The sequence below is a fragment of the Sus scrofa genome, chromosome 1, assembly GCF_000003025.6.
Source record: "Sus scrofa isolate TJ Tabasco breed Duroc chromosome 1, Sscrofa11.1, whole genome shotgun sequence".
Lineage (NCBI taxonomy): Eukaryota > Metazoa > Chordata > Mammalia > Artiodactyla > Suidae > Sus > Sus scrofa.
Genome location: NC_010443.5, coordinates 242,098,479 through 242,124,228, shown reverse-complemented (window position 1 = coordinate 242,124,228; position 25,750 = coordinate 242,098,479). Strand labels below are relative to the sequence as shown.

The window sequence follows — 25,750 nt, the reverse complement described above, 5'->3', positions numbered from 1 at the left end:
TATTTTGGACTGATACTTTTGTATCTATGGGATAAATTCTCAAGGGATGGAACTACTAGATTCAAAGAATATAAATTAAAGAAAAATTTTAAATATATTTCCAGACTTCTTCCCAAAATGGCTGGAGTATTTTTTATTTTCAACAAAGCATGAAAAGCAAAACAAAGCATGAGACTACACTTTTCCCTTCATCCCTCCCGGCAGTAGGTGTTATACTGTCATAATTGTTGTGAATCTGATAAATGAGATGTTATATCACACTGTGATATTCATCTTACCTTTTCCTGACAATCAGTAAGTTTGAGCCAGTTTGCAAAGTTTATTAATCATTTTAATTTTGGGGATTTAAGTTGTTATTCATAGCTTTTGTCCTTTTTTCAATTGGATTGTTTTTGTCTTTTTCTTGATAATTTGGCAGAATTCCTTGTATATTACAGATATTAATAATTTATCATTCAGGTGTATTGCAAATCTTTCTCTGGGCCACTGCAGTTGGATATTTAACCCATTGCACCAGGGCAGGAACTCCTTGCCTCACCCTTTTTGTGTTCTCTTATTGTTTGTAGTAGCTTTTCATTTGATATTGTCTTAGGCATACAGTTGTATCTGAAAATGTAGATAATTTTACTTCTTCATTTTCAATTCTTATGTCTTGGACTGATGTTGTGGTATAACAGTGGTATTACTGGCTCCTGACTAGTCTTTTTCCTTTCTTTTTTCCATCTCTGAATTGGCAGCCTTCCTGGCCTTTCTGTATTATTCAATATTCTCTCAATAAATTCCTTTTAACTTAAAGTCAGAACTGGTTTTCTGTTACTTAAGCTAAGTAAGTTGACTAAAGGTTTCTTTTTGCACAAAGAGGGTCCAATGATACATCATCAGTAGGAATATCTGTTGCCATTTATTGAAGGCTCACAATGTGCTGGGCAGTGTGCCAAGTAATTTGCATATAATATATCAATCAGTTCCTGGAGAATGCACTTTGAGTTCTTGTCCCTGGTTATGGTACTAAATTTCAACTTGTCCTTTTGGGCTTTCTTCAAAGAGTCTCTGCTTTTGTGTTAGTAGTGGCTCTGAAATGTAAGATAAGAGCCAGTTTAATATATTTATGCTTTTATTTATCTTGACATTATAAAATCAAGTTTATTAGATTAACAGGGCTTTTTTTTTTTTAAGCAATTACACCCTATTTTCAAAGCAAGTATCAACTGGAAGCCTGGTATAAAAAACAGAGAAGCTGCAAAGGTTAGGTAGAAGGTGCTGTATTAAGTTACTTAGAATTTTGTGATGCTTCTGAGCATAGACAAAAAAGAGAGGATGTTCATATGGTGAAATATAGATATTTCTGGACACAGATCTTGGTGACTGTTATGGGTTGAACTGTGTCCCTCTGAAGAGATGTACAGAAGTCCCAACTCCACTACCTCTGAAGAACTTATTTGGAAATAGGGCCTTTGCGGAGGTAATCAAGTTAAAAGATCATTAGGGTGGGCCCTCACTAAAAGAGAAAATTTGGACAAAGAAACAGACACACATCAAAGGAAGATGATGCGAAGACAAAGAGAATGCCATCTACAATCTAAGGAATATCTATTGCCTATCAGAAGCTTGGAGAGAGACATGGATCAGATTCTTCCACAGAGTTTTCAGAAGGAACTAATCTTTCCAACACGTTTATTTCAGACTTCTAATCTCCAGAATGGAGAATCAATAAATCTCTGTTAAGCCATCCAGTTTGTGATGCTTTGTTATAGGAGCCCCAGGAAACTAACCCAGGGGTTTATGTGGCACAGCATTTTAAAGGTGGAATATCCTACACATTCTAGAATGCATGTTCACTGTACATATTTTTCTGGTATAGATCAATGACCCTTGAATAGTTTTTATGCTTTTATTTAAGAAAGGTCTATTTGGCTCAGCTAAGTGGACAATCCTTGTAATTACTGCGTATTAGAGTCTATCTTCAGGTACATACTTTTCAAGTCTTAAACCAGAGGCTATAAAGTGGCAACCTGCTTGTAAGTATTTTGTTTGGCCCACCCAGAGTTTTATTTATTTGTTTTTATTTTTACAATTATACCTATAGCATATGGAAGTTCCCAGGCTAGGGACTGAATCAGAGCTGTAGGTGAGGCCTGTGTCACAGCCACAGCAATGCTGGATCCAAGCCACACCTGTGACCAATGCTGCAGCTTATGGTGGTGCCAGATCCCTGAGCCCTCAAGACCAGGAATCAAACCTGCATCTTCACAGAGACAATGTCAGGTTCTTAACCTGCTGAGCCACAACGGGAACTCCCTACACAGTATTTTATAGTAGGAAAAAGATGTACTTGCCTACCAATATTTAAAGATCAGATTTCTTTTTATTTTAAAAAAGTGGAAGCAGGCAGACATATTTAGAGGCTTTTTAGTGATCATGAGTTGGCTTGGACCATGATGGTACCAAGAGAGTTGTATTAAGTGGTGGAAGTCAGGATATATTTGAAGGTACATCAAATCTCCTGATGGCTTAGATGTGAGGTAGGAAAGAAGGAAAGAAGCCAGGCCAAAACTCCAAAGGTTTTGGCTTCAGTAACTGGAAGGGATGGAGTTGGAATTTGAGGTGAAGAAGCTGTAGGAAGAGTAGTTTTCAGGGGAAAATCAGGAGTTTCATTTTGGACATGTTGACCTTGAGATGTAGAGCAGATGTGTGTCCAAAGAAAATATTGAGTGTCAGACCTGAGTCTGCACTTCAGGGGTATCTGAACTCCTCTTCTGACTCATAACTTTCAATGCCATGTAACACTGATAATTCCCAAATGTTTATGCTGGATTCAAGGCCAATTATGGTTGTATAGCTGAACTGCCAGGGAAGGGAGAGGTGGTTATTTGGGTCTGACTTTTTGTCTCTGATCATAGACTAGGAATAAGAGTGGTCTTAGTCCCAGTGCTTGGGTCTCCCCCCACCTCAGAAATCATTACTCTGAATCTCTACCCGGCAAACTGAGGCTCATTTCCTGTCAACTTTACTAAGTTTTATACTTTGGTAAACTGTAGAGAAAAATTTAAATCAAATTCTAAAATCTACACCAGGGGCTTCTTCCTCCATGCCACCAGACAGTCTTTGGCAGGGCTGTCTTTCAAAAGCCTATTCCCTTTGCTTTCTCATCCCCTTCCCAGGCATTTAAATTTCTCCCTTAACTTCCCTGGGTCCACTTAATTTCAGTATCAGGAATCTTAGTGCTGAGAAACTGAAATATTAGGTAAAATCTTCAACTAAGACTTTCAGGCTCCAGCTACTAGGTGTATTTTCCTCTCAGTCAACTAATTCTTAATTGCTCCATCCAGGTTAAAGTTCCCAGGAATTCCATGGTCCTTTCAACCTTAAACTTTTCACTTTCTCGATTCAGTTCAACTTAGACTCTTTGAATGTGGCTCCAGGTCTGAAGGACAGTGGTCTAGCATGGGGAGAAAGGCATGCTCCCTACTAGCTGTAGCTGGGGCAACGCCCCCCGAAAGGCAGGCCCAGGAAGTTCAGAGCTAGACTTAGAACCAAGCTTTGTCCTTGGATCCTGAGCCCTCCTCCCTCGGCTTCCCGGAGAGTGGGGGGCTTCCGGCGCTTTCCCCCTCCTCCCGGGGGCGGGGCCTGCCGCTCCCGCGCCCGCCTCTCCGGCTGCGCGCGGCTGCGGGCCGCGATCACGTGAGCGCGGCGCGGCGGGGGAGGGGCCCTGATTTCCGGGCGGCGGAAGGAGACGCGGCCGCGTGAGGACGAGGCGATTTGAAAACACGCTCCGGGAGCAAGAGGCTGTGGCCGGTGGCGCACGCTGTCGCCCCGTCGGCTTCTCCTCGAACGTTCTTTCCCTCTGCCTCCGCGCCCCGGTCCCGGCCGGGCTCTCAGGTGAGCCGCCGCCAGCCGTCGGGCCGGGCCCTCCTGGGGAGCCGGACGGCGCGCGGGGCTGTCGCCCCCCCGGTCTGCGGCCCAGGCGGGCAGGGCTGGCTGGGGCTAATCTGCGCCCCAAGGGGCCGGGCCGGGGCACCCCTGCAGAGCCGGGCCTGGGTGCGGAGCGGGGCTTTGCGGGGGCGGGGCGCCCCGCGGGCTTTTGGAGCGCCTCAAGTGACTGGGCGGGTTCGCGCGGTTTCGGGTCTCCGAGACTTTTAGGCCGGTGTACGTTGATTGGGCCCCACTTCCCCAACTGTGGTTATGACTGCCGTTCACGGGGGAAGGAACGGTAGTTCCCTAAAATCTCAGGGTCTTCACTTCTGGGATGCGGGACCAAAGTCTTGGGGTGGGGATGAGCAGTCGTCTCCTAATCGGTCCTCTTCTAACGTGTGGACAGGGTTAAGCGCTCTGTACGGAGCAGATTCGGACCGTGGGCCTTCTCGAGTCGCTCCACTCATGGGTATTTGTTTTTTGGGGAAGTATGGTGCCTCCAATTGGCCCCCTAGGTAGAGAATTTGGAGGAACTCAGCGTAAAGTGCTGGAGAGGAAATTACCAAAGGCCAAGTACAGTGTCCTTTCTTTTTTAGAGGGGGGAAAGAAGTTGGATATTAGGGGAGGGTAATGAGGTGGCAGATAGGCTAGCTGGAATTCGGTTCGGTTGAAATCCTCATACACTAGAATCTCCCTTTTGTTGAAATTAGAAGATCTGCAGTTGGAGTATATGAAATTCAGTTTTAAAACTTTTGAGGCTCACCTGGTCCAGTGATGTGAGAGTTCAGCCCCTGAGTCTGGAGTTCTTGTCTTCTGTTCAGTGCAGGCTACTGTAAAAGTGGCTTAGTCGGACCATTTGGTTTGCTATACTAAGAAAATCTTTATTTTATTTATTTATTTATTTATTTTTAGAAAATCTTTATTTTAGATGAAAATAACAGAAGTTGCTGGTAGAACTTTAAGAGTTTCTGGTATAAAAATGTCCTGTGTGTACCATAAAAATAATCTCACCAACTTTAAAGTAAAGGAAGGGCGATCAGCCCTCTAATTTTCCTGACAGAGTGAGAACAGAAGAGTGATTAATACAAAGTAATGGATAATATGGCATAAACTGACAGTAAACTTTGTTGGACACCAATCAGATAGTTAGTGGCGAAAGATAGCAGAGAAGATTGGGAGGTTGGAAGATTCATTGAGTCCATTTTTCTGAATGTCTTGTACCATTTCTTTTCATCTCTGGTACCAGCTAATGATAAAATTGCAGGGAAAGCTAACAAAATGTGCTTGCTTAATTAACGAAAACAATTTTTATATTAAAAGAGGCCAGGTGAGTATTAGGGCCTTGTTTTTAGGTTTTACTCATTTTATTTTAGACTAAAATAACTAGAGGTGTGAGTGGGATGAAAATTTTGGGATTGGGGGTAAATAAAATAAGGCAAGCCATTTTGGCACTGTTTTCCAATCCTCACCTTAATTTCATCATGTGTAATTTGAAATTGGTTTTGCAGAGCTCAGGCTTGTGTATAAATCCCTCTTCAACTCCTTAATAAAGAACTGACAAACATTTCTGAGCCCCATCTTTAAAATGGTTTTATTGCCACCTTCCTAATGTGGTTTTGTGAGAATTGAATGCTGTTGTGCATAATGCATCTATTATGCTTGGTATGTACTGGTTATGAGACTAAGAAAATATATATGTTTGTGATTATAGCATATCTTTATAACAGTGTGCCAAGCACAGTTCTGAGTGTTTTACAGATATGAGCTCATTTGTTCCTCATTCATCCTACCTCATAAGAATTGTATGTTGTAAGCATTAATATCCCTATTTTGTAGATAAAAACTGAAGCCCAGTGGTTAATTAATTACAGCCAGAAAGTGGCAGAGTCTGGATAAGAACCTAATCAGTCTCTCGACTCTGCTCTGAACATGTGTAGCTAAACCCTATATCATGAGGCTCTAATGAAGTAAAACCTTGGAATCTTTTGAATTTGGGTATAATGTCATAGGTAATTGACTTCTGGATTCCTGGAATTTGAGTTGTCTCATCTTGCATCAGCCATTTTATTAATCTCACAATAATGCAAACCTTCATTTTACTCACAATTTTTGGACTCTTCATGTGTAGCATTGTGATTTAAAAAAAAAAAAAAGGAGTTCCCATCGTGGCGCAGTGGTTAACGAATCCGACTAGGAACCATGAGGTTGCGGGTTCGGTCCCTGTCCTTGCTCAGTGGGTTAAGGATCCGGCGTTGCCGTGAGCTGTGGTGTAGGTCGCAGACGCGGCTTGGATCCCGCGTTGCTGTGACTCTGGCGTAGGCTGGCAGCTACAGCTCCGATTCCACCCCTAGCCTGGGAACCTCCATATGCCGCGGGAGCTGCCCAAAGAAATAGCAAAAAAGACAAAAAAAAAAAAAAAAAAAGCTGGGCATAGGATAATTACAGTAGGTCAGGAGAAGTTTTATTGATTTCAGAGATACCTATTCCAGTGAGTGTACAGTGCAAGGCAGTAATAATTATTTGTGCAGTTTGTAGAAAAGGCTTAAAGAAGGGCTGAGCTGGCTCCAGGTATAGAAGCCTATTTTTTAGATAGAGGTTAGTTGGTAGGAAGATAAAGCTGGAGGGGAATTTAGGAAGAACTGATAGGTCACCCCAAGTCATTTTTACTGTAAGGGGTTGAAGGAGCAGAAGAAAGCTCTTGACTGATCTTTGGTCAGATTGTGTGTAGAAAGAGCCCTCTGGTGATTCTCTAGCAAATAGGCTCAGAGTAGAAACAAGAGGCAAGGCAACAAGACTGTTGGGGAAACTATTGAACAGTCAAGGGTAGAAATAAAAGACTTAAGGGGCCCTGGAATGGGTAGGAGACACAGATGAAAGATTTTGTGTGTAAGTGGGATGATTTGGATGTAGAAAGAATGTGGTGAAGAGGGGGAAGTGCAAGATGACAGGGTTATACCAGAGTTATTTATTATGATAGTGGCCTTGCTGGTCTTTTTTGCTTATCCCTCTGTTCCACAATATTTCCTTTTATATTGCTTTTTCTCCTTTTTTTTTTTTTTTTTTTGGATATTGTTTCCTGTTTATATCTAGTCTGAATTTTTCTTGGTGTTCAAAATGCTGGTACTTTTCTTTTTTTTTTTTCCTACACCAGGCTTACCCCCTCCTTGTTGTCCTTACTCATGAAATGCTCTTTAACTCTCCTTGCTGCATATCTGAATATAACTCATTTTTCAAGCACCCAGCTTAGATTCATTAATCTTTTCCAAACAATTATAGGCTGTGTTAAAGTAATAACATTGGTTTTCAAACTGTTCTGCTTGAGGTTTTTGAGGGGCTTCCAGGGGCCAGGAGCTCCCAGCAGGTGCAAGATAAATCTCTAGCAACTCTGCACTGCCTCCGCCTCGTCTTCTGAGTGCAAAAAAATATTCAAGAGTTTTCTGTTTAGCACATTGCTTGACAAAAGGTTCCATGGCCAAAAAATCTAGACAAACCAGTAATAAGACCGTTTTCTTATTTTTAATGACTCCCCTTTATGGTATCAATTCACTAAACTGACTTTTTTGGTATTTTATAAAAATAATTTCCATTTAATACCTTGATCCTTTAGTGTGGTTACAGTTGGTCTTAATTCTTTTTTTTTGCTTTTTTGGGGCCACACTTGCAGCATATGGAGATTCCCAGGCTGGGGGTCAAATCAGAGCTACAGCTGCCGGCCTATGCCAGATCCAAGCCAAGTCTGCGACCCTACACCACAGCTCTTGGCAACGCCAGATCCTCAACCCACTGATCGAGGCCAGGGATCGAACCCACAACCTCATGGTTCCTGGTCAGATTCGTTGCTGCTGCACCATGATAAGAATTCCAGTTGGTCTTAATTCTTGATTATCTTTGAAATAAATGTTGGAGTAATGTAAATGTTCTCTGTTCTTTTATAACTTATCTTTGCCTTTATTCATTGTTTTAAAAGTAAATCTTTTCATCATAGCACTCAAGAATGACCAAAAAAAGAAAACGCCAAGATGATTTTCAAAAAGTAAAACTAAAAGTTGGTAAAAAGAAGCCCAGGTTAGAAAATGCTACTGTTACAAACTTTAAAACGAAGACCATACATCTGCCCGAGCAACTCAAAGAGGATGGAACACTTCCAACAAACAATAGAAAACTTAACATAAAGGTAAATCATAAATAACTGCTTTCTTAAAATAGAATTTTTCTTGAAATCATCTAGAATGTTAAATTTTGTGAAAAGTTGTTTTAATTCTTAGGTTTTATTAATGGCTGAAATTTGGAGTTTATCTGTTACCCACATCTGATGTTGCCATTGCAACTTTCCCACTTCTTCCTTCCTCTTAAAGGCTTGCCTAGTTAAAGCCAAAATGATTTCTCTTGCATATATTTATTTGATCATTTAATACATCATCTGGAAATCATTACTGTATTTGACTTTCTGATGTTTGATGTGTCAATTTGTTTTGTTTTTATTTTTGTTTTTGGCTGCATCCATGGTATGCGGAAGTTCCTGAGCCAGGAATTGAACCCATGCTACAGCAGTGACAATGCTGAGACATCAGGGAACTCCCAGTTTTTTTTTTTTTAACTTAATTTTATTGAAGTATAGTTGATTTGCAGTGTTGTATTAGTTTTTGCCGTACAGCAGAGTAATTCAGCCATACATATACACATATTCATCCCTATATAGGTTATCATAGATCATTGAGTAGATTTCCCTGTCCTATATAGCAGGTCCCCTTTGATCATCCATTCCATAATCAAAAGTGTGCCTTTGCTAGTCCCAAATACCCAGTCCATCCCGCCCCCCCCAGTATGTCAAGTTTTTGGTATGACAGTTTTTTTAGCTGTATTTACAGCTCATTAAGATAGCATCTTCTTTTAACCTTTTTTTTTTTTTTTTTTTTTTTTTTTTGGTCTTTTACCATTTGTTGAGCCGCTCCCGCGGCATATGGAGGCTCCCAGGCTAGGGGTCTAATCGGAGCTGTTGACGCCAGCCTACGCCAGAGCCACAGCAACGCGGGATCCGAGCCACATCTGCGACCTACACCACAGCTCACGGCAACGCCGGATCCTTAACCCACTGAGCAAGGCCGGGGATCGAACCCGCAACCTCATGGTTCCTAGTCGGATTCGTTAACCACTGTGCCACGACGGGAACTCCTTCTTAACCATTTTTGAATCATTTCAGTATACAGGTTATTACAGGTTCATAGTGAATGCATGAAGTAAATTGAAATCTGAGCAGTCGTTTTGCTTAAAACTTTTAACAGCTTTATTGAAATGTAATTTACATGTGATAAAATTTACCATTTATTTATTTAATTTCTAAATTTTCTTCTTTTTAGGGCCATAACTGCAGCATATGGAAGTTCCCAGATGGGGCCAAATTGGAGCTGCTTCTGGCCTGCACCACAGCCATGGCAACACCCAGTCTGAGCTGCGTCTGCGACCTGTGTTGTAGCTGTGGCAGTGCCAGATCCTTAACCCACTGACTGAGGCCAGGAATGGAACCTCTATTCTCATGGATACTAGTTGGGTTCTTAACCCACTCTGCCACATTGGAAACTTCCAAAATTTACCATTTAAAGTGGACAATTCAGTGGTTTTTAATATGTTTACATTGTTAATGCTACTATTACAATAATCTAATTATAGAACATTTTTGTCACTTCTGAAAGAAACTTTATACCTATTGGAAGCCGTTTTATTAATCTCACAATAATGAAGCCACCCCCCCATTTCTTCCCCCCAGCTAGATAGCCACTAATCTACTTTTTATCTGTAAAGATTTGCTTATTTCATATAAATGGAATCATACAAAGTGTGGTCATTTGTTAGTGGTCTTTCACTTAGTATATTTTTGAGGCTCATGAATGTCATAGCATGTATGAGAACAGTCCTTCATTCTTTTATTTATTTATTTTTTTTGTCTTTTTGCTATTTCTTGGGCCACTCCCACGGCATATGGAGGTTCCCAGGCTAGGGGTCGAATTGGAGCTGTAGCCGCCGGCCTACGCCAGAGCCACAGCAACGCGGGATCCGAGCCACGTCTGCGACCTACACCACAGCTCACGGCAACGCCGGATCGTTAACATTGTTAACCCACCGAGCAAGGGCAGGGACCGAACCCACAACCTCATGGTTCCTAGTCGGATTCGTTAACCACTGCGCCACAATGGGAACTCCTAGTCCTTCATTCTGTTATATTGTCAAATAGTATTCCAGTGCAGGGTTATAACACATTTTATCATTCATCATTTGATGGCAGTTTGGTTGTTTACACTTGACTCTTGTGAATAATGCTGTTATGAACATTTGTGAACAATTCTTTGTGAAGATGTACATTTTCTTTTTCTTTTCTTTTCTTTTCTTTTTTTTTTTTTTTGTCTTTTTACCTTTTCTAGGGCCGCTCCTGTGGCACATGGAGGTTCCCAGGCTAGGGGTCTAATCAGAACTGTAGCCACCAGCCTATGCCAGAGCCACAGCAACATGAGATCCGAGCCGTGTCTGTGACCTACACCACACACAGCTCACGGCAATGCTGGATCTTTAACCCACTGAGCAAGGCCGGGGATCGAACCCTCATGGTTTCTAGTCAGATTCGTTAACAGCTGCGCCACTACAGGAACTCCGAAGATGTACATTTTCTAGTTTCGCTTTTAAGCTCTGAAGATTAATATCAAAAAGGCATTTGAAGTAATGGTTTTTTTCATAGATTATATAAATTATTCCACAGATAAAATTGCCCAATGTTATACTTTGAGTAAAATACACAGACAGTATGAAAGATCATTTAAAATAGGCAGAAAGAACCTGTTAAGTATATAAATACGTATACCATATATTTGGTACATAGTAGGTCTTAAAATAGTGGTGATGATTGCTGTCCCTTTAAATGATAGTGTGCCTTATGCTGCATAGGGGATAATTTCAAAAAGAAAATTCCAAGTGAAAGTTATATAATGTTTTATTAAGTGAAAACTGTGTTAAAGATAAAACTTTCTGATCATAACAAAAGCTCATTTTTCTAAAATGAACATTTAGAAAATTCTTACTGAAGCAGTCCTTAATCCTCCCGCCATGGAGTGTTAGTTTATTAGCATACTTTTAGTTAGCATGTTCATTGAAAATGGTATGATGTATATACCTAAAGCCTGTATTTTTATTTTTATTTGTAGGATTTGCTGTCACAGATGCATCATTACAATGCTGGGGTTAAACAAAGTGCTCTTCTTGGACTTAAAGATCTTTTGTCTCAATACCCATTTATAATTGATGCACACCTTTCAAACATATTAAGTGAAGTGACTGCTGTGTTTACAGATAAAGATGCTAATGTACGATTAGCAGCAGTTCAACTTCTTCAATTCCTGGCCCCCAAAATACGAGCTGAACAAATTTCTCCATTTTTTCCTTTGGTAAGTGCCCATCTCTCTAGTGCCATGACTCACATTACTGAAGGAATTCAGGAGGACTCTTTAAAAGTTCTGGACATTCTGCTGGAACAGTACCCAGCTCTAATTACTGGCCGTAGCAGTATATTGCTTAAGAATTTTGTAGAACTTATTTCTCATCAGCAGCTGTCCAAAGGACTGGTAAATAGAGACAGATCCCAGTCCTGGATACTTTCTGTAAATCCTAATCGGAGACTCACTTCTCAGCAGTGGAGGCTGAAAGTCTTAGTGAGACTCAGTAAATTCCTTCAGGCCTTGGCAGATGGATCCAGTAGGTTGAGAGAAAGTGAAGGACTTCAGGAACAAAAAGAAAATCCCCATGCCACTAGCAACTCCATTTTTATCAACTGGAAGGAACATGCCAACGACCAGCAACACATCCAGGTTTATGAACATGGGGGTTCACAGCCAAATGTCAGTTCACAGTTCAGGCTACGGTAAGAAGGATTTCAGTTATGTCCACACTCAGTTTTCCTATATTATAACTGCTGACCGTTGATGGCTAATGGTGGAAAGACATGCAGTTGTCTTTCATAGTTTTCATATAGTTACTCATAATTTGATTTTATTTACTGATGGGAGGAGTCATTTCAAAGTATATTAATGTATTCATTGCTAGCAAAGCCTAATGAAAAGTAAACATTGATAGTCTTTTGGCTTTGTCATCTTGGATTTCTGTTTTTCTTACTAGTCTTGATCAACGTAATTATCAATTCACAGTGCTTCATTTACTGGTTCTTTATATTTAAGATTTAAATTAAGTAATAATATTTTTTAGTCATTAAATTTTGTTTAATTCTTACCTTTCCTTATCAGGTACCTGGTTGGAGGACTAGGCAATGTGGATGAAGGTCTGTCATCTACTGAAAACTTGAAAGGATTTATTGAGATAATAATTCCATTGCTAATTGAGTGCTGGATTGAAGCTGTGCCTCCACACCTAGCTGCTTCTGTTGGAAATGGTATAGAACGGGAGCCTCTGCAGGTTATGCAGCAAGTTCTTAATATTATTTCCCTTCTGTGGAAACTCTCGAAACAACATGATGAAACCCATAAATTGGTGAGAACTACTTGACTCTTTGTTTTCTGAGTAATACCTTTTATCATAACTGGATAGATTAGAAATCAGCATATTACTACTAACTGGTAATGCATTTTTAAAAAATTCCCAAGGTTTGGCGTTCCCATCGTGGCGCAGTGATTAACGAATCCGACTAGGAACCATGAGATTGTGGGTTCGATCCCTGGCCTTGCTCACTGGGTTAAGGACCTGGCATTGCTGTGAGCTGTGGTGTAGGTTGCAGAGGCGGCTCGGGTCCTCAGTTGCCTTGGCTCTGGCGTAGGCCGGCGGCAATGGCTCTGATTCGACCCCTAGCCTGGGAACCTCCATATGCCACAGGAGTGGCGCTAGAAAAGGCAAAAAGACCAAAAAAAAAAAAAAAATTCCCAAGGTTTAACTAACTGTAAACTTGTTTCTTATGTTTTCTCAAAACTGTAAATTAAGGCGTTCTGTCCTGGCTCTGTGGAAATGAACCTGGCTAGCATCCATGAGGACGCAGGTTCGATCCCAGACCTTGCTTAGTGGGTTAAAAATCCGGTGTTGCCATGAATTGTGGTGTAGGTTGCAGACTCAGCTTGAATCCTGTGTTACTGTGGCTATGGCATAGGCCAGCAGCTACAGTTCCAGTTTGACCCCTAGCTTGGTAACTTGCATATGACATGGGTGTGGCCCTAAAAAGACGAAAACAAAAAACTACAAATTAAAATAGTTTGTGAGTTTATAACCTATATGTTTAATTTAAGTGAAATGCATAACTTAATGTGCTTGGTTTCATTTGTTCTTATTAGATAATAATTCATAGTAGTGTTACAGTGTATTGTTTGTGACAGCTTGATCATGTAGGAACATTCTGATTTCTCTAGGCCTTTTAGAAGATTTAAAAAGTTGCTTAAGGAAGTTCCCTTGTGGTGCAGCAGGTTGAGAATCTGGTGTTGCCACAGCTGTTGCCTAGGTCCCGGCTGCAGCACAGGTCTGAGCTTCCCACATGCTGTGGGTGTGGCCAAAAAAAATTTTACTTGAATATCCTCTTCCAGTTTTTGTCACATTACCAAGTTTATGACAAGAAATGGACCAAATTGAAGATCTCATAACCAGCCCTGAGTCGTTTTTAAGCTACTACATTTTTGACAAGTTATACATTCGCTTAGTGCATATATTTTTTTTTTCTCTTAATAAGGGATATAAGATCAGAAAGCATTTCTTTTTTTTTTTTTAGGGCTGCACCTGCAGCATATGGAAGTTCCAGGCCAGGGGCTGAATCAGAGATGTAGCTGCCAGCTTACGCCACAGCCATAGCAGTGACAGATCTGAGCCTCATCTGCGACCTTTGCCACAGCTTGCAGCAACACTGGGTCCTTAAGCCACTGAGAACCTGCATTGTCATGGATACTAGCCAGATTTGTTTCTGCTGAGCCACAGCAGGAACTCCCAGAAAACATTTCTTAAAGTTCTCTTTACTGCAGGTAAGCTGTAGTTGTAGGTATGGTATGAGTGAGGTTAAAAACCTAAGTGAATTTGATGTTTTTCTTACAACAGTTTCTTGCTAGAAAGCTGATAGCAAAGACATGTTTCTCAGTGAGTAAATGTACCTTCTATTTGGGGAAAATTGAGCATTGTTGGCTTTTTAAAAGTGTCGTAATATGTAGTGCATGATGCAAGTAAGGAAGAACAAGTTCTAAGATTAATAGGTGCTAGATTAATGTGGTAGCATACTTTAAAAGGGTAACTGCAGGAACAATACTTTCAAGCTTGAAGCATCTGTTCTGTAGAATTTCTGCAAGGACTTGACAAGGCAGAAGTGAATCCTTGGAGTTGCCTACTTACGTACAAAACTGATAAGGTGGTTTTCAGTTTTGTTTAGTTCTTATTAGTTCAACCTCACTTGAGTTAGTATGCCATGTAAAATAAGACTAAATTAATATAGTATTTGATTAAAAAAATCGTATTTAATAATCTTGAAAAGCGTTACAGAATCATACTAAGGTGTATGTTTCTTTTAAGAGTTTACTGTTATTAACCCATTGTATGTCATCTGTAGATGTTTCATGAATTGCTTTCTCAAATAGGATGGCATTTTATTGATTATAATTCTTAATGATTCGTTGCATACATTGGCAAGAAATTGATGATTAGAGGTATAGTGTATGATTTTATGAAAGTATAGCTTTCTTTTATGGCAATTAATTTGTGATTGTAGGCTAGTCACAGTGGTAATGCATGCAGCTTCTTAGAAAATATATATATATATAATTTGAAATCCTGAATGGATCTATTTTCATCTGAAAGTCTAAGAAAAGAAGTATGCTCACAACATTCAACATCGATCAGTATTCAACATGGATCTTAAGTTCTAGTGTCTTTCCATTCATTTTTGGAAAGCTGAGATATACAAATTCCAGGCATTTTGGTGTTTAGTTATTCATGGGCCCTGGTTAATTTTTATTATTGCTTTAGTAATAGTATTTGTAAATAGAATGTTAGGGCCAAATGCAAATTCATTAGTTGTGCTAGTTTCGAATTATCTACTATCTTTCAGATAACACTGCCTAAAGGTCTAAACACTGCCTTAATTTTATGGATATTTAATGTAGTATACTTTATTTATTTATTTATTTATTTTTTTTTGTCTTTTGTTGTTGTTGTTGTTGCTATTTCTTGGGCCACTCCCGCGGCATATGGAGGTTCCCAGGCTAGGGGTTGAATCGGGGCTGTAGCCACTGGCCTACGCCAGAGCCACAGCAACGCGGGATCCGAGCCGCGTCTGCAACCTACACCACAGCTCACGGCAACGCCGGATCCTTAACCCACTGAGCAAGGCCAGGGACCGAACCCGCAACCTCATGGCTCCTAGTCGGATTCGTTAACCACTGCGCCACGACGGGAACTCCTTTTTTTTTTTTTTTTTTTTTTTAAATGGTATTTTTTTTTTTTTTTTTTTTTGTCTTTTGTTGTTGTTGTTGTTGCTATTTCTTAATGTAGTATACTTTAGAGCTATCCTGTGCTATTATAACATGACTGTATTTGTTAGCAGTTCCTTAACATAGGATACTAAGTTCAGAAGACTGTTTTGCATAGACTGTTTTTTTTTTGAGCTGTGTCTGGTATGTGGAAGTTCCCAGGCCAAGGATTGAACCCCTGCCAAAGTGACCCAAGCTGCTGCAGTGAATCGCCGGATCCTTAATCTGTTCGGCCACAAGAGAACTCTCTTGCATGGATTCTTGAAGGCTATATAGAATACTAAATTGGGCTACTCTATAATAGTGAAATAAAATGAGGGAGTGGTTAATTCAAATGGGAATAGTATTTAAAGAATCTACTGGTAGAATTCTCTAGTTTACCTTGGCAAATTTATGTTGAACAATAATAACTGGAAAAGATAAAATCTATTATCTTAGAGACAAAATATGTGTTAATTATACAGGGTGACATTAAAATGCACATTAGTTTATTTTTTGTTACCATTCCCACTCTTAGTTCCTCTTTCTCATTCACTTTAGTTATAGCTTAATAGTTAAGACATTGGGTGACCTATACCACTTCAAACTTAGAGAAATGAAATGGCATTCCTTGGTCTTAAACTTGAATCACGTACCACAGGCTGAGTTATAGCTCTTTTCTCTCAGGAAATGTAAAGGTTTTCTGTTGATAAATTGGCATCTTTATTAGGTGTAACTTTAGGATTGCTGACTGATTACTTTTAGGTTTTGCTCTATGCATGTAGTATGTTCTTATTTTGCTGCACAGTTGAGAAATTTCATTTTTACCCAAGTAGTTGGTTTTTTTTTTTTTTTTTTTTTTGTCTTTTGTCTTTGTTGTTGTTATTGTTGCTATTTCTTGGGCCGCTCCTGCGGCATATGGAGGTTCCCAGGCTAGGGGTTGAATCGGAGCTGTAGCCACTGGCCTACACCAGAGCCACAGCAATGCGGGATCCGAGCTGCGTCTGCAACCTACACCACAGCTCACGGCAACGCCGGATCATTAACCCACTGAGCAAGGGCAGGGATCGAACCCGCAACCTCATGGTTCCTAGTCGGATTCGTTAACCACTGTGCCACGACGGGAACTCCCCCAAGTAGTATTTTTTTTAAATCTTTTTAAGAACTTGAAATCTTTCACCTTTGTTTTGAAAGGAAATCTCAAGTTATGTTAAATCTTATTTTCTCAGTGGTTGAGTACTCAGGTCCTAACTGAGGTTGCCTATTTCTGATATGCTGTGTGTATACTTAATTAAGTTTTGAAAATGAAATACAGTTTAAGATTAACTCTTTAATTTACTCTGGTTTTTGGAGTTCTGTATTAATAGTTTTAGGTCAGTATTATAATTTGACACTACAGAAATTTTATTGTCTTAGCTTTGTATTTTAATGTTTGCTACTTTTTTTTTTTAAATTTTTTGTCTTTTTGTTGTTGTTGTTGTTGTTGCTATTTCTTGGGCCGCTCCTGCGGCATATGGAGGTTCCCAGGCTAGGGGTCGAATTGGAGCTGTAGCCACCGGCCTACACCAGAGCCACAGCAACGCGGGATCCGAGCCGTGTCTGCAACCTACACCACAGCTCACGGCAACGCCTGATCGTTAACCCACTGAGCAAGGGCAGGGACCGAACCTGCAACCTCATGGTTCCTAGTCGGATTCGTTAACCACTGCGCCACGACGGGAACTCCTGTTTGCTACTTTTATTATTAATTAAATAATAATTTTTGCTTTCTAGGGCTGCACCTGCGGCATATGGAAGTTCCCAGGCTAAGGGGTCAAATTGGAACTGCTGCTGCTGGCCTATGCCACAGCCACAGCAGCCGCAGATCCGAGCTACATCTGTATCCTGCACCACCCCTCAGAGCAATGCTGGATCCTTAACTCAGTGAGGCCAGGGATTGAACCTGCGTCATGGACACCAGTCAGGTTTTTAACCTGCTGAGCCATGACAGGAACTCCTATCTTTTCTTTTAATGTTTGTCTAAATGTCTTGTCGTTTTACTGTGAAGATTAGAATTTGGGAGGAATAGTTAGATGCAATCATATATCAAAGATTTATTGAACATCTAAAAATGTGGCTATTTAAGTTAATAAAAATTCAATTTCCCAGTCAGATTAGCCACACTTTAAGTGCTCAGTAGCTTCATATGGCTAGTGGCTACTGTATTGGACAGCACGGATACAGAAAAACTTCATCATTGCAGAAAGGTCTTTAGAATGGCTCTACTCTGCAGTTCTCCCGGTACTTTTCTAGGCTCTGGGAGTATAAACATGACTGACCCCTCACCATACTTAGCTTCTGGTGAAGTTGATGGAAGGTAAACAAACACATGTCAATATTAGGGAGAAAGACAAAGTAGGATAAAGAGAGTGTGGGAGAACAGTGTTGGGGGGAGCTATTTAAAATAGTTGTTGGGAAGTGCTTTTTTGAAATTCGAGTGTCACTGAATGACATGGAGGAGCAAGTCTTGTGAAGACCTGTGGGAAGAACCTTCTAGGCACAGGACCAGCAAGTGCAAAACCCTGAAGTGAGAACAAGTTTGACTTATTTGAGGAATGGAAGGAAGGCCTTTGCAAGTGAAGTATTTGGAGAATGGTAGATGATGAGGGAGAGAAAGTGATAGTAACCAGATCACGTGGTACCCTGTGGTCCATGGTACGAAGTTTGAATTTCAACCTAAGTGCGGTAAAAAGACATTGGAGCTTTTAAGCAGAGTGACATGATCTAACTTACGTTTATTTAACTTAAATAAATTTGTAAATAAAACACTAATGAACTCCCATGTGCTCACTGTCCATCTGTAGCACAACGGTAGAGGCCAAACTCACACCATTGATCTCATGGACGACCATTCCTGCCCTGTATACACACCGATTTCATTTATCTTTTCCTGTATTATTAATTACTTAATTTTTGGCTGCCCTGTGGCATATGGAGTTCCCAGTCCAGGGATCAGATCTGAGCCTCAGTTGCGACCTATGTCACAGCTATGGCAATGCCAAATCCTTAACCCACTCTGCTGGGCTGGGGATTGAACCTGCATCCCAGTGCTGTAGAGATACCGCCGATCCCGTTGTGCCACAGCAGGATCTCCTCCTATATTAGATTTTGAAGTGTGACTTATGTTTTAAAAGACCACCCTGGCTGCTATGTAGAGGATTGACTTTGGAGGAGGGGACAAGAGGAAAAGCAAGGACACCAGGAGGCTGTTACAGTAATCTAGGTAAGAGGTAATAGTGGCTTAGAGTCAGGTGGTGGCTAGTGGTGGAAGTGATGAGAAGCAGCTGGATTCTGGTAAAGCTAGCAGGACTGCAGCTGTTCATAGTGAAGGAAAGAGGAGCAAGACTGATGCCTATGTTATGGTCCAAGTCATAGTGTGATTTCTGGTGAGAATTCAGTATGTTTGTGTTAAATTTAAGATGCCTGTCAAAAGTCCAAGGGGAGTTCCCATTTTGGCTCAGCAGGTTAAGGACCGGAAATGTGGATTTGGTCAGTGGGTTAAGGATCCAGTGTTGCCACAAGCTGTGGTGTAGGTTGCAAATTCAGTTCGGATCCTGTGTTGCTGTGCCTGTGGCGTAGGCTGGCAGCTGCAGCTCTGATGTGACCCCCTAGCCTGAGAACTTCTAGATGCCTCAGGTATGGCCGCAAAAAAGAAAGAAAAAGTCCAAGAGGAATTGTCACATAAACATTTTTAGGTCAGGAAGAAGAGAAGAATGCAGTGAAAGTAACTGAGGAGCTGTAGGGTGTAGGAGCTACTTTAGCACCTGAAGTCCCACATGTCAAGAAACCCCTCATTCCCTGGCACAGTGGAATGATTGGTCCTCTGGATAGGAGGAAATAATAGTGTTGTAATCTGAAATGAAGATAGTGTTTTCAAGTAGGAGGAAATGATACATTCACCAACAGCGCTAAAGAATTTTAGAGAAGCGCCTTGCTTTGTGAAAGTGTTAAATATTTTTAATGGGAAATAGAATTGCTGGGGAATAGAGTTTCAGTTAAATGGAGCACTAGATGGAAAACTTTCTTGTATATTTTATAAAATATTGTATTCAGATTCATAATTTTCTTAAATCTTGTTATTTTCTCCCTTTTTCTCCTTTTAAATAGATAAAATGCAAGTAAAAATTAAGGACCAAATAAATAAGCACCAAAAAGATCTGTGGGTGGAAATTTGATGGCTTAACAGTTTATTGTGATTTTAAAATTTATTTACATATTATATTATTAGCAGATGGCATAATGGTAAATTTATCATTGACAAGTTGTTAAATTTCTGCTTAGATTCTTGTTATTTTAATAAACTGTTACTTATAAATTTTCTAATCTTTGCTTATTTTAATAGGAGTCATGGCTTCGAAAGAATTATCTTATTGATTTCAAACACCATTTTATGAATAATTTTCCATATGCCTTAAAAGAAATAAGCAAGCACAGAAGGAAAGAGACAAATAAAAGGTATTGCTATTCTTTTCCACTGTTTAACCTGAAATTATCAGAAAATAATTAGCCTTAAACTGGAACATTCTACACTATGGGGTGTTTTCAATCTAGATTTTGTGAAGTAAAGATAAAAGCAGTAGTGTGGCTGATCTTGAACAAGTCACTTTAAGCCCTAGGACTTAAAATTTTTTTAATTTTAATTTTTTTTATCTGTAAATTGAATGTTTTGTGCTAAATGAGTGTCAAGTATCAAATTAGGTAGATATGAATTTAGTAAATTTTGCTGAGGCAGGTGGCTTATTTGTGAGAAGCACTATATATATAATTATTGAATCTCTAGGTGAGAGAAAATCTTAAAAGTCATTAGTTCTGCTCTCCTTTATACAGGAGGAAAGTAGTAATGAGACTGGTACCAGTATCCTGAAGGAAGAAGAATAATTGGAGAAAAATAGTGCTCTTTTCTAAAATAAATGGGGTTATAAATTAGAAGATAGAGTTTTAAAAAAGTGTAAGCCTGGAAATTATTTAAAATATCTCAAGTGAGAGGAGATAAATGTGAAAACAAATTATCTAATGAAATTTGACAAGCAGGTACAAGCTAGAACACTAAAAGGTCACTTCCTCCAAATGAGCAAACACTTAAAGGGATCTTACAATCTGTCATAAGGTCTTTAAATTGATCAAAAAGAGGAAACTACCTGGAGAGTCATTGAGACTCCTTGCACAGGAGTCAAAGGATATGCTCAGAAGTGATACGGCTATTGTAGGCAGATGAGCTTTTCATTCACTCACTCAGTAATTATTTTCGTTGCTTACTATAAACAAAGTTTGGTGATGGAGATAATTACACATCTTAGGTTGTACTCTTTGTTCTCTTAAGCAGTTTCATAAATTGCTAAAATTGGTACAGAATCTTAAAATTGATAAAAAGAGTGTCATGGTCTAGTCAGGAGACAGAAGTTATACCAAGTGATTTTAACAGAGAATTTTTTTTTTGTCTTTAGGGCCACACCTGCGGCATATGGAGGTTCCCAGGCTAGGGGTCCGGTCAGAGCTGAAGCCACCGGCCTACACCACAGCCATAGCAGTGCTGAATCTGAGCTGAGTCTGCAACCTACACCACAGCCGACGGCAATGCCAGATCCTTAAGCCATTGAGCAAGGCCAGGGATTGAAGCCGCATTCTCATGGATGCTAGTCGGGTTCCCTAACCTCTCAGCCGCGACGGGAACTCCCTTAACAGAGAATTTAATACAAACAGTTGTTAACTAGGTATTAAAGAACTGGAAAGACAAAAGGGAACACACTTACACAAAGTAAGGTGTTGTGGTGTTGCACCTGCAGGAAGTGGCTGGTATTCAGGCTGGGAGAGCAAAAAGAAGAGGGAAAAGAAGCTTGGAGGAAAGGCTATCTGGAGCCACAACTCAGCCCTCGAGGAAGGGATTGGTGCTCAGCTGGTGCTGATATCTTTGAGATCAGAAGAGGGGCCCTGTGGGGCAGGGGTCCAGGATTCTGCAGAGGGGGTTCTGGCTGGCTGTTGCAGGTGTTTTTAGGGGCACAATGATGCTGGTTCTGTGTCAGAAAAACCGTGAGCTGGAACCATCTCCGACTGCTGGAATGAACTGCTGCTGGGCTGAAGAAGAGTTGTTTTACAATGACAGCAAAAGAGAGCAAAAATAGGACTAGGAAGCAAAACAGAAAGGAAAGTGTCCTATCTTCCTCCTATAGCTTTCCAGTCTCTAGTACCCCTTTGTTGGCAGAAGCTAGCTATAAAGGAAAAAATGTGGCTCACAGAGTCTCAGTCCCAGCATCACAAAGCAGGGTGTAGAAGGGTGATTTTGAAGCTGAGAAACATTAGTTCAGTAACTTGCAGGAGGAAAAGTGAATTTACGTATATAACACAAGGCATGTGTAGGTGTCATTAGAACTTTATATTTAAGAGGTGCTGTAGGAATCTGTAGGAAGAGACATCCTTGTTAGGGTAAACAGACAAAGCTGTGTTGGAGAATAGTATTTTTTCATGGATATGATTTTAGGAGGCGGAAGTGAAGCAAGGGATGAGAGATTACACTAACTGGAGGAGATAGCATATGAGAAAGCTACAGGATTAGATGGAGAACATGAGACAGATCTGGGTTAAATCTGATTTCTGCTGTTGACAAGAGTTCATGCTGAAAGTCATTTCTTAAGTTCATTTATCTTTCAGCTTTGATCCTTTGGCATTGGTTGGATCAAAACTATGTTGTAGAAATAATTTAGAGAGTTTCTGAAGTTAAAGGGGACAGAGAATCAGATGGGGGATATATTCTTGAGCAAGTAAATTGTTATATAATCCATATATAATTTTCTTGGTAGAGCAAAAGTTTTAATGAAGTCCATGGATAAGCTTCAGAATATCCTTGAACTCCTGAGTAGAATTATATGTGTGTATATTTTGTCCAGTAAGAAGTTTCAGATAAAATTTTCATCAGAATGAGATTAAATAACTGTTGGGATGTTTGGAATTTGGTAGACCATTAAATGGAAGTAAAGTATTCAAGATTGTGTGGGTATATTATCATTATTCAATTTATTGGACACTTAATATGTACAAGGCACTTGCTGTACCAGGTGCTGAGCATTTAGTGAAAAAGAAGATTGGTAGAGTGCCACTTCTCATGGAGTACAGTCTAGGGAGGGAGGCATTTATTTTTGATTCTTTTTAGTGACCAACTGTGATAAGGTTAATGAAAAAGAGTTTAGAGTAATAGAAAAGTATGTAATAAGGAGCTGATCCTGCTCTTTCTTGAGGGAAGTGAGGTAGGTCTTCAGGGAAGGCTGCCCTGATGATGTAATTTGTGCCAGGATATAAAAGGGGGGGGAAAGGAGTTAATTGTCAAAAGGCTGAGGTGGTGAAATTGTGGAATTTTTAGCAAAAATGAATTGGCTGTGTAACTTATTCTTCATAAACTTGCCCAGTGATTTGTTTTAAGGGACCACAGGCTGCTCTTTTACTTCCATGAGGAAGTGCATTGTACACTTAGCAGATAGCCTGTGGAGGGCAACACAAGTTAGGGAGGCCAACGTTGGTCTAGGCCATTAGTCTTCACACTTACTCAATATATCAGTCTCCAGTTAATTTTTATACTTTATTTTTTTTCTTTTGCTTTTTAGGGCCGCACCCACGGCACATGGAGGCTCCCAGGCTAGGGGTCCAATGGGAGCTACAGCTGCTGGCCTACACCACAGCCACAGCAACTTCAGATCCGAGCCATGTCTGAGACCTATACCACAGTTCACGGCAACACTGGATTCTTAAGCCACTGAGCAAGGCCAGGGGTCCAGCTTGCAACCTCATGGTTCCTAGTTGGATTCGATGGGAACACACTGTGTTCCCGCTGTGCCACGATGGGAACTCCTGTCTTTTTAGGGCTGCACCTGTAGCATATGGAAATTCCCAGGCTAGGGGTCCAATTGGAGCTACAACTGCCAGCCTACACCACAGCTGCAGCAATGCCACGTCTGAGCCTCCTCTGACCTACGCCACAGTTCACAGCGTTGCCAAATCCTTAACCCACTGAGTGAGGCCAGGGATTGAACCTGTATCCTCATGGGTACTAGTGGGGTTTGTTACCGCTGAGCCATGATGGGAACTCCAATTTTTATAATTTACTTTCATTTTTTGGCCATGGCTTGCAGCAGCATGATGAGGGATCCCAGGTCCTAGACCAGAGATTGAACCAAGCCACAGCAGTGGAGTTGCTAACCACTAAACCATCAGGGAACTCTCTATCCCCAGTTAATTTTTTGACCTGATGTCTAAATTTTTTTTTTTTTTTTGCTTTTTGTCTTTTGAGGGCCGCTCCTATGGCATATGGAAGTTCCCGGGCTAGGGGTCTAATCAGAGCTGTAGCTGCCAGTCTACACCACAGCCACAGCAACCCTAGATCTGAGACAAGTCTGCGACCCACACCACAGCAACACCAAATCCTTGACCCACTGAGCGAGGCCAGGGATCGAACTGGCAACCTCATGGTTCCTAGTTGAATTCGCCTCCACTGTGCCACGATGGGAACTCCTACTAAATTTTTTTTTTTGTAATGGCCATGGCATATGGAAATTCCTGGGCCAGGGATTGAATCTGAGCCGCAGCTGTGACCTATACTGCAGCTGCAGCAATGCCAGGTCCTTTAACTCACTGTGCTGGGCTAGGGATCTATCCTGCACCTCTGCAGCTCCCTGAGCCACTGCAATCAGGTTCTTAACCCACTGTGCCATAGCAGGAACTCCTGATGTCTAAATTTTTTTAATCTTAGGTTGTAATATTGAATTACAATATTTTATTTTTATTGTGATAAAATATATATAAATTTACCATTTCAACCGTTTTTAACATACAGTTCAGTGGCATTAAGTATATTTACATTGTTTTGCAACCATCACCACATTCATCTAGAATTTTTTCAGTTTCCCAACTGAAACTCAGTGCACATTAAGCAGTAATTCCCCATGCTCCCTTCCTCCCAGTTCCTGGGAACCACTCTTCTACTTTTCTGTCTATTGATTTCACTGTTCTAAGTAACTCATATCAGTAGAAGCATACAGTATTCTTTTGTGTCTGGCTTAATTTTACTTAGCATAATATCTTCAAGAGTTTTTTGTTTTGTTTTGTTTTTTAGGGCTGTTCATGCGGCAGATGGAAGTTCCCAGGCTAGGGTTCAAATTGGAGCTACAGCCACCGGGCCTACGCCACAGCCACAGACACACAGGATCCAAGCTGTGTCTGCCACCTACACCGCAGCTCACAGCAGTGCTATATCCTTAACCCACTGAGCAGGGCCAGGAATCGAACCCATATCCTCATGGATATTAGTCAGGTTTGTTACTGCTGAGCCACAATAGGAACTCCCTTCAAGGTTTATTCATGTTGTACCATGTTCTAGCATTTCATTCCTTCATTCCTTTTTTTTTAAATGTAGTTTTTTAAGAGCAGTTTTAGATTCATAGTAATTGAACAGAAAATAAATAGTCCTCATATACTGTACTCCTGCCCCCACAGATGTATAGCTTCCCTCACTATTAACATCCCACATCAGAGTTACGTATGTGTTATAATCTATGGATCTAAGTTGACACACATCTTTAACACTCAAAGTCCATAGTTTCTGTTAGGGTTCACTCTTGGGTGTACATTCTATGAGTTTTGACAAACGTGGAATGACATGTACCCATCATGTAGTATCATACATGGTATATTTCACTGTCCTAAAAATCCTCTGTGCTCTACCTATTCATCCAATTTTTCTTTTTAGTGCTAAAAAATATTTCATTATATGGATGTGTCATGGTTTATTCATTCACCTACTGAAGAACCTCTTGGGTGCTTCCACTTTTGCATTACTTTTTAAGGCTAAATAATCTTCCACTGTATGTATATACCATATATCTTTTCATCTGTCAGTGGACATGTGGGTGGTTTCCACCTTTTGGCTGTTGTGAATAACGCTGCTATGAACTTTGGTCTCCAAATGTCTGTTCAAATCCTCGCTTTCAATTCTTTTGTGTGTATCAAAGGATATAACTTTGGCATTATTGAAAATATTGACATTTCTAAGAAATGTCAATTCTTAGAAAGCTCTAAGAAAGCTTTCTTTTTGCAGGCATACCTTATGTGGTGATTATTCTAGTAAGTTGACTAATATGTACTGAGAGGAGATACAGCTAAGTCTTGCCTTTGGCTTACAGATCAACTTGTGAGAGAGAAAGATTCACTGCTGACTAGTCTACAGTTGGGAAGATTTTCCATTGTCCTGGGAATGGTAGTTTATTTTTTCAGAGGGATTGGAGAGCTTTGATTGATTTATTTTTAGGAGGTTTAGATTGACCTAGTGGTAGTTGAGTGCTTGGGAATTTATTGCA

The 25,750-nt window shown here is 40.4% G+C and overlaps 1 protein-coding gene across 1 annotated transcript in view; it reads left to right on the top strand.

Moving 5' to 3' along the window:
• Window positions 3,682-25,750, top strand: part of TEX10 (testis expressed 10) — a 62,513-nt gene continuing 40,444 nt past the window's right edge. Inside the window, exons 1-5 of the mRNA XM_001925941.6 lie at window positions 3,682-3,879; window positions 7,898-8,086; window positions 11,103-11,815; window positions 12,195-12,438; window positions 19,756-19,868. Of these exons, the coding sequence (XP_001925976.2) occupies window positions 7,907-8,086; window positions 11,103-11,815; window positions 12,195-12,438; window positions 19,756-19,868 (1,250 nt within the window). The 5' untranslated portion in view covers window positions 3,682-3,879; window positions 7,898-7,906. The remainder of the gene's footprint in view (window positions 3,880-7,897; window positions 8,087-11,102; window positions 11,816-12,194; window positions 12,439-19,755; window positions 19,869-25,750) is intronic.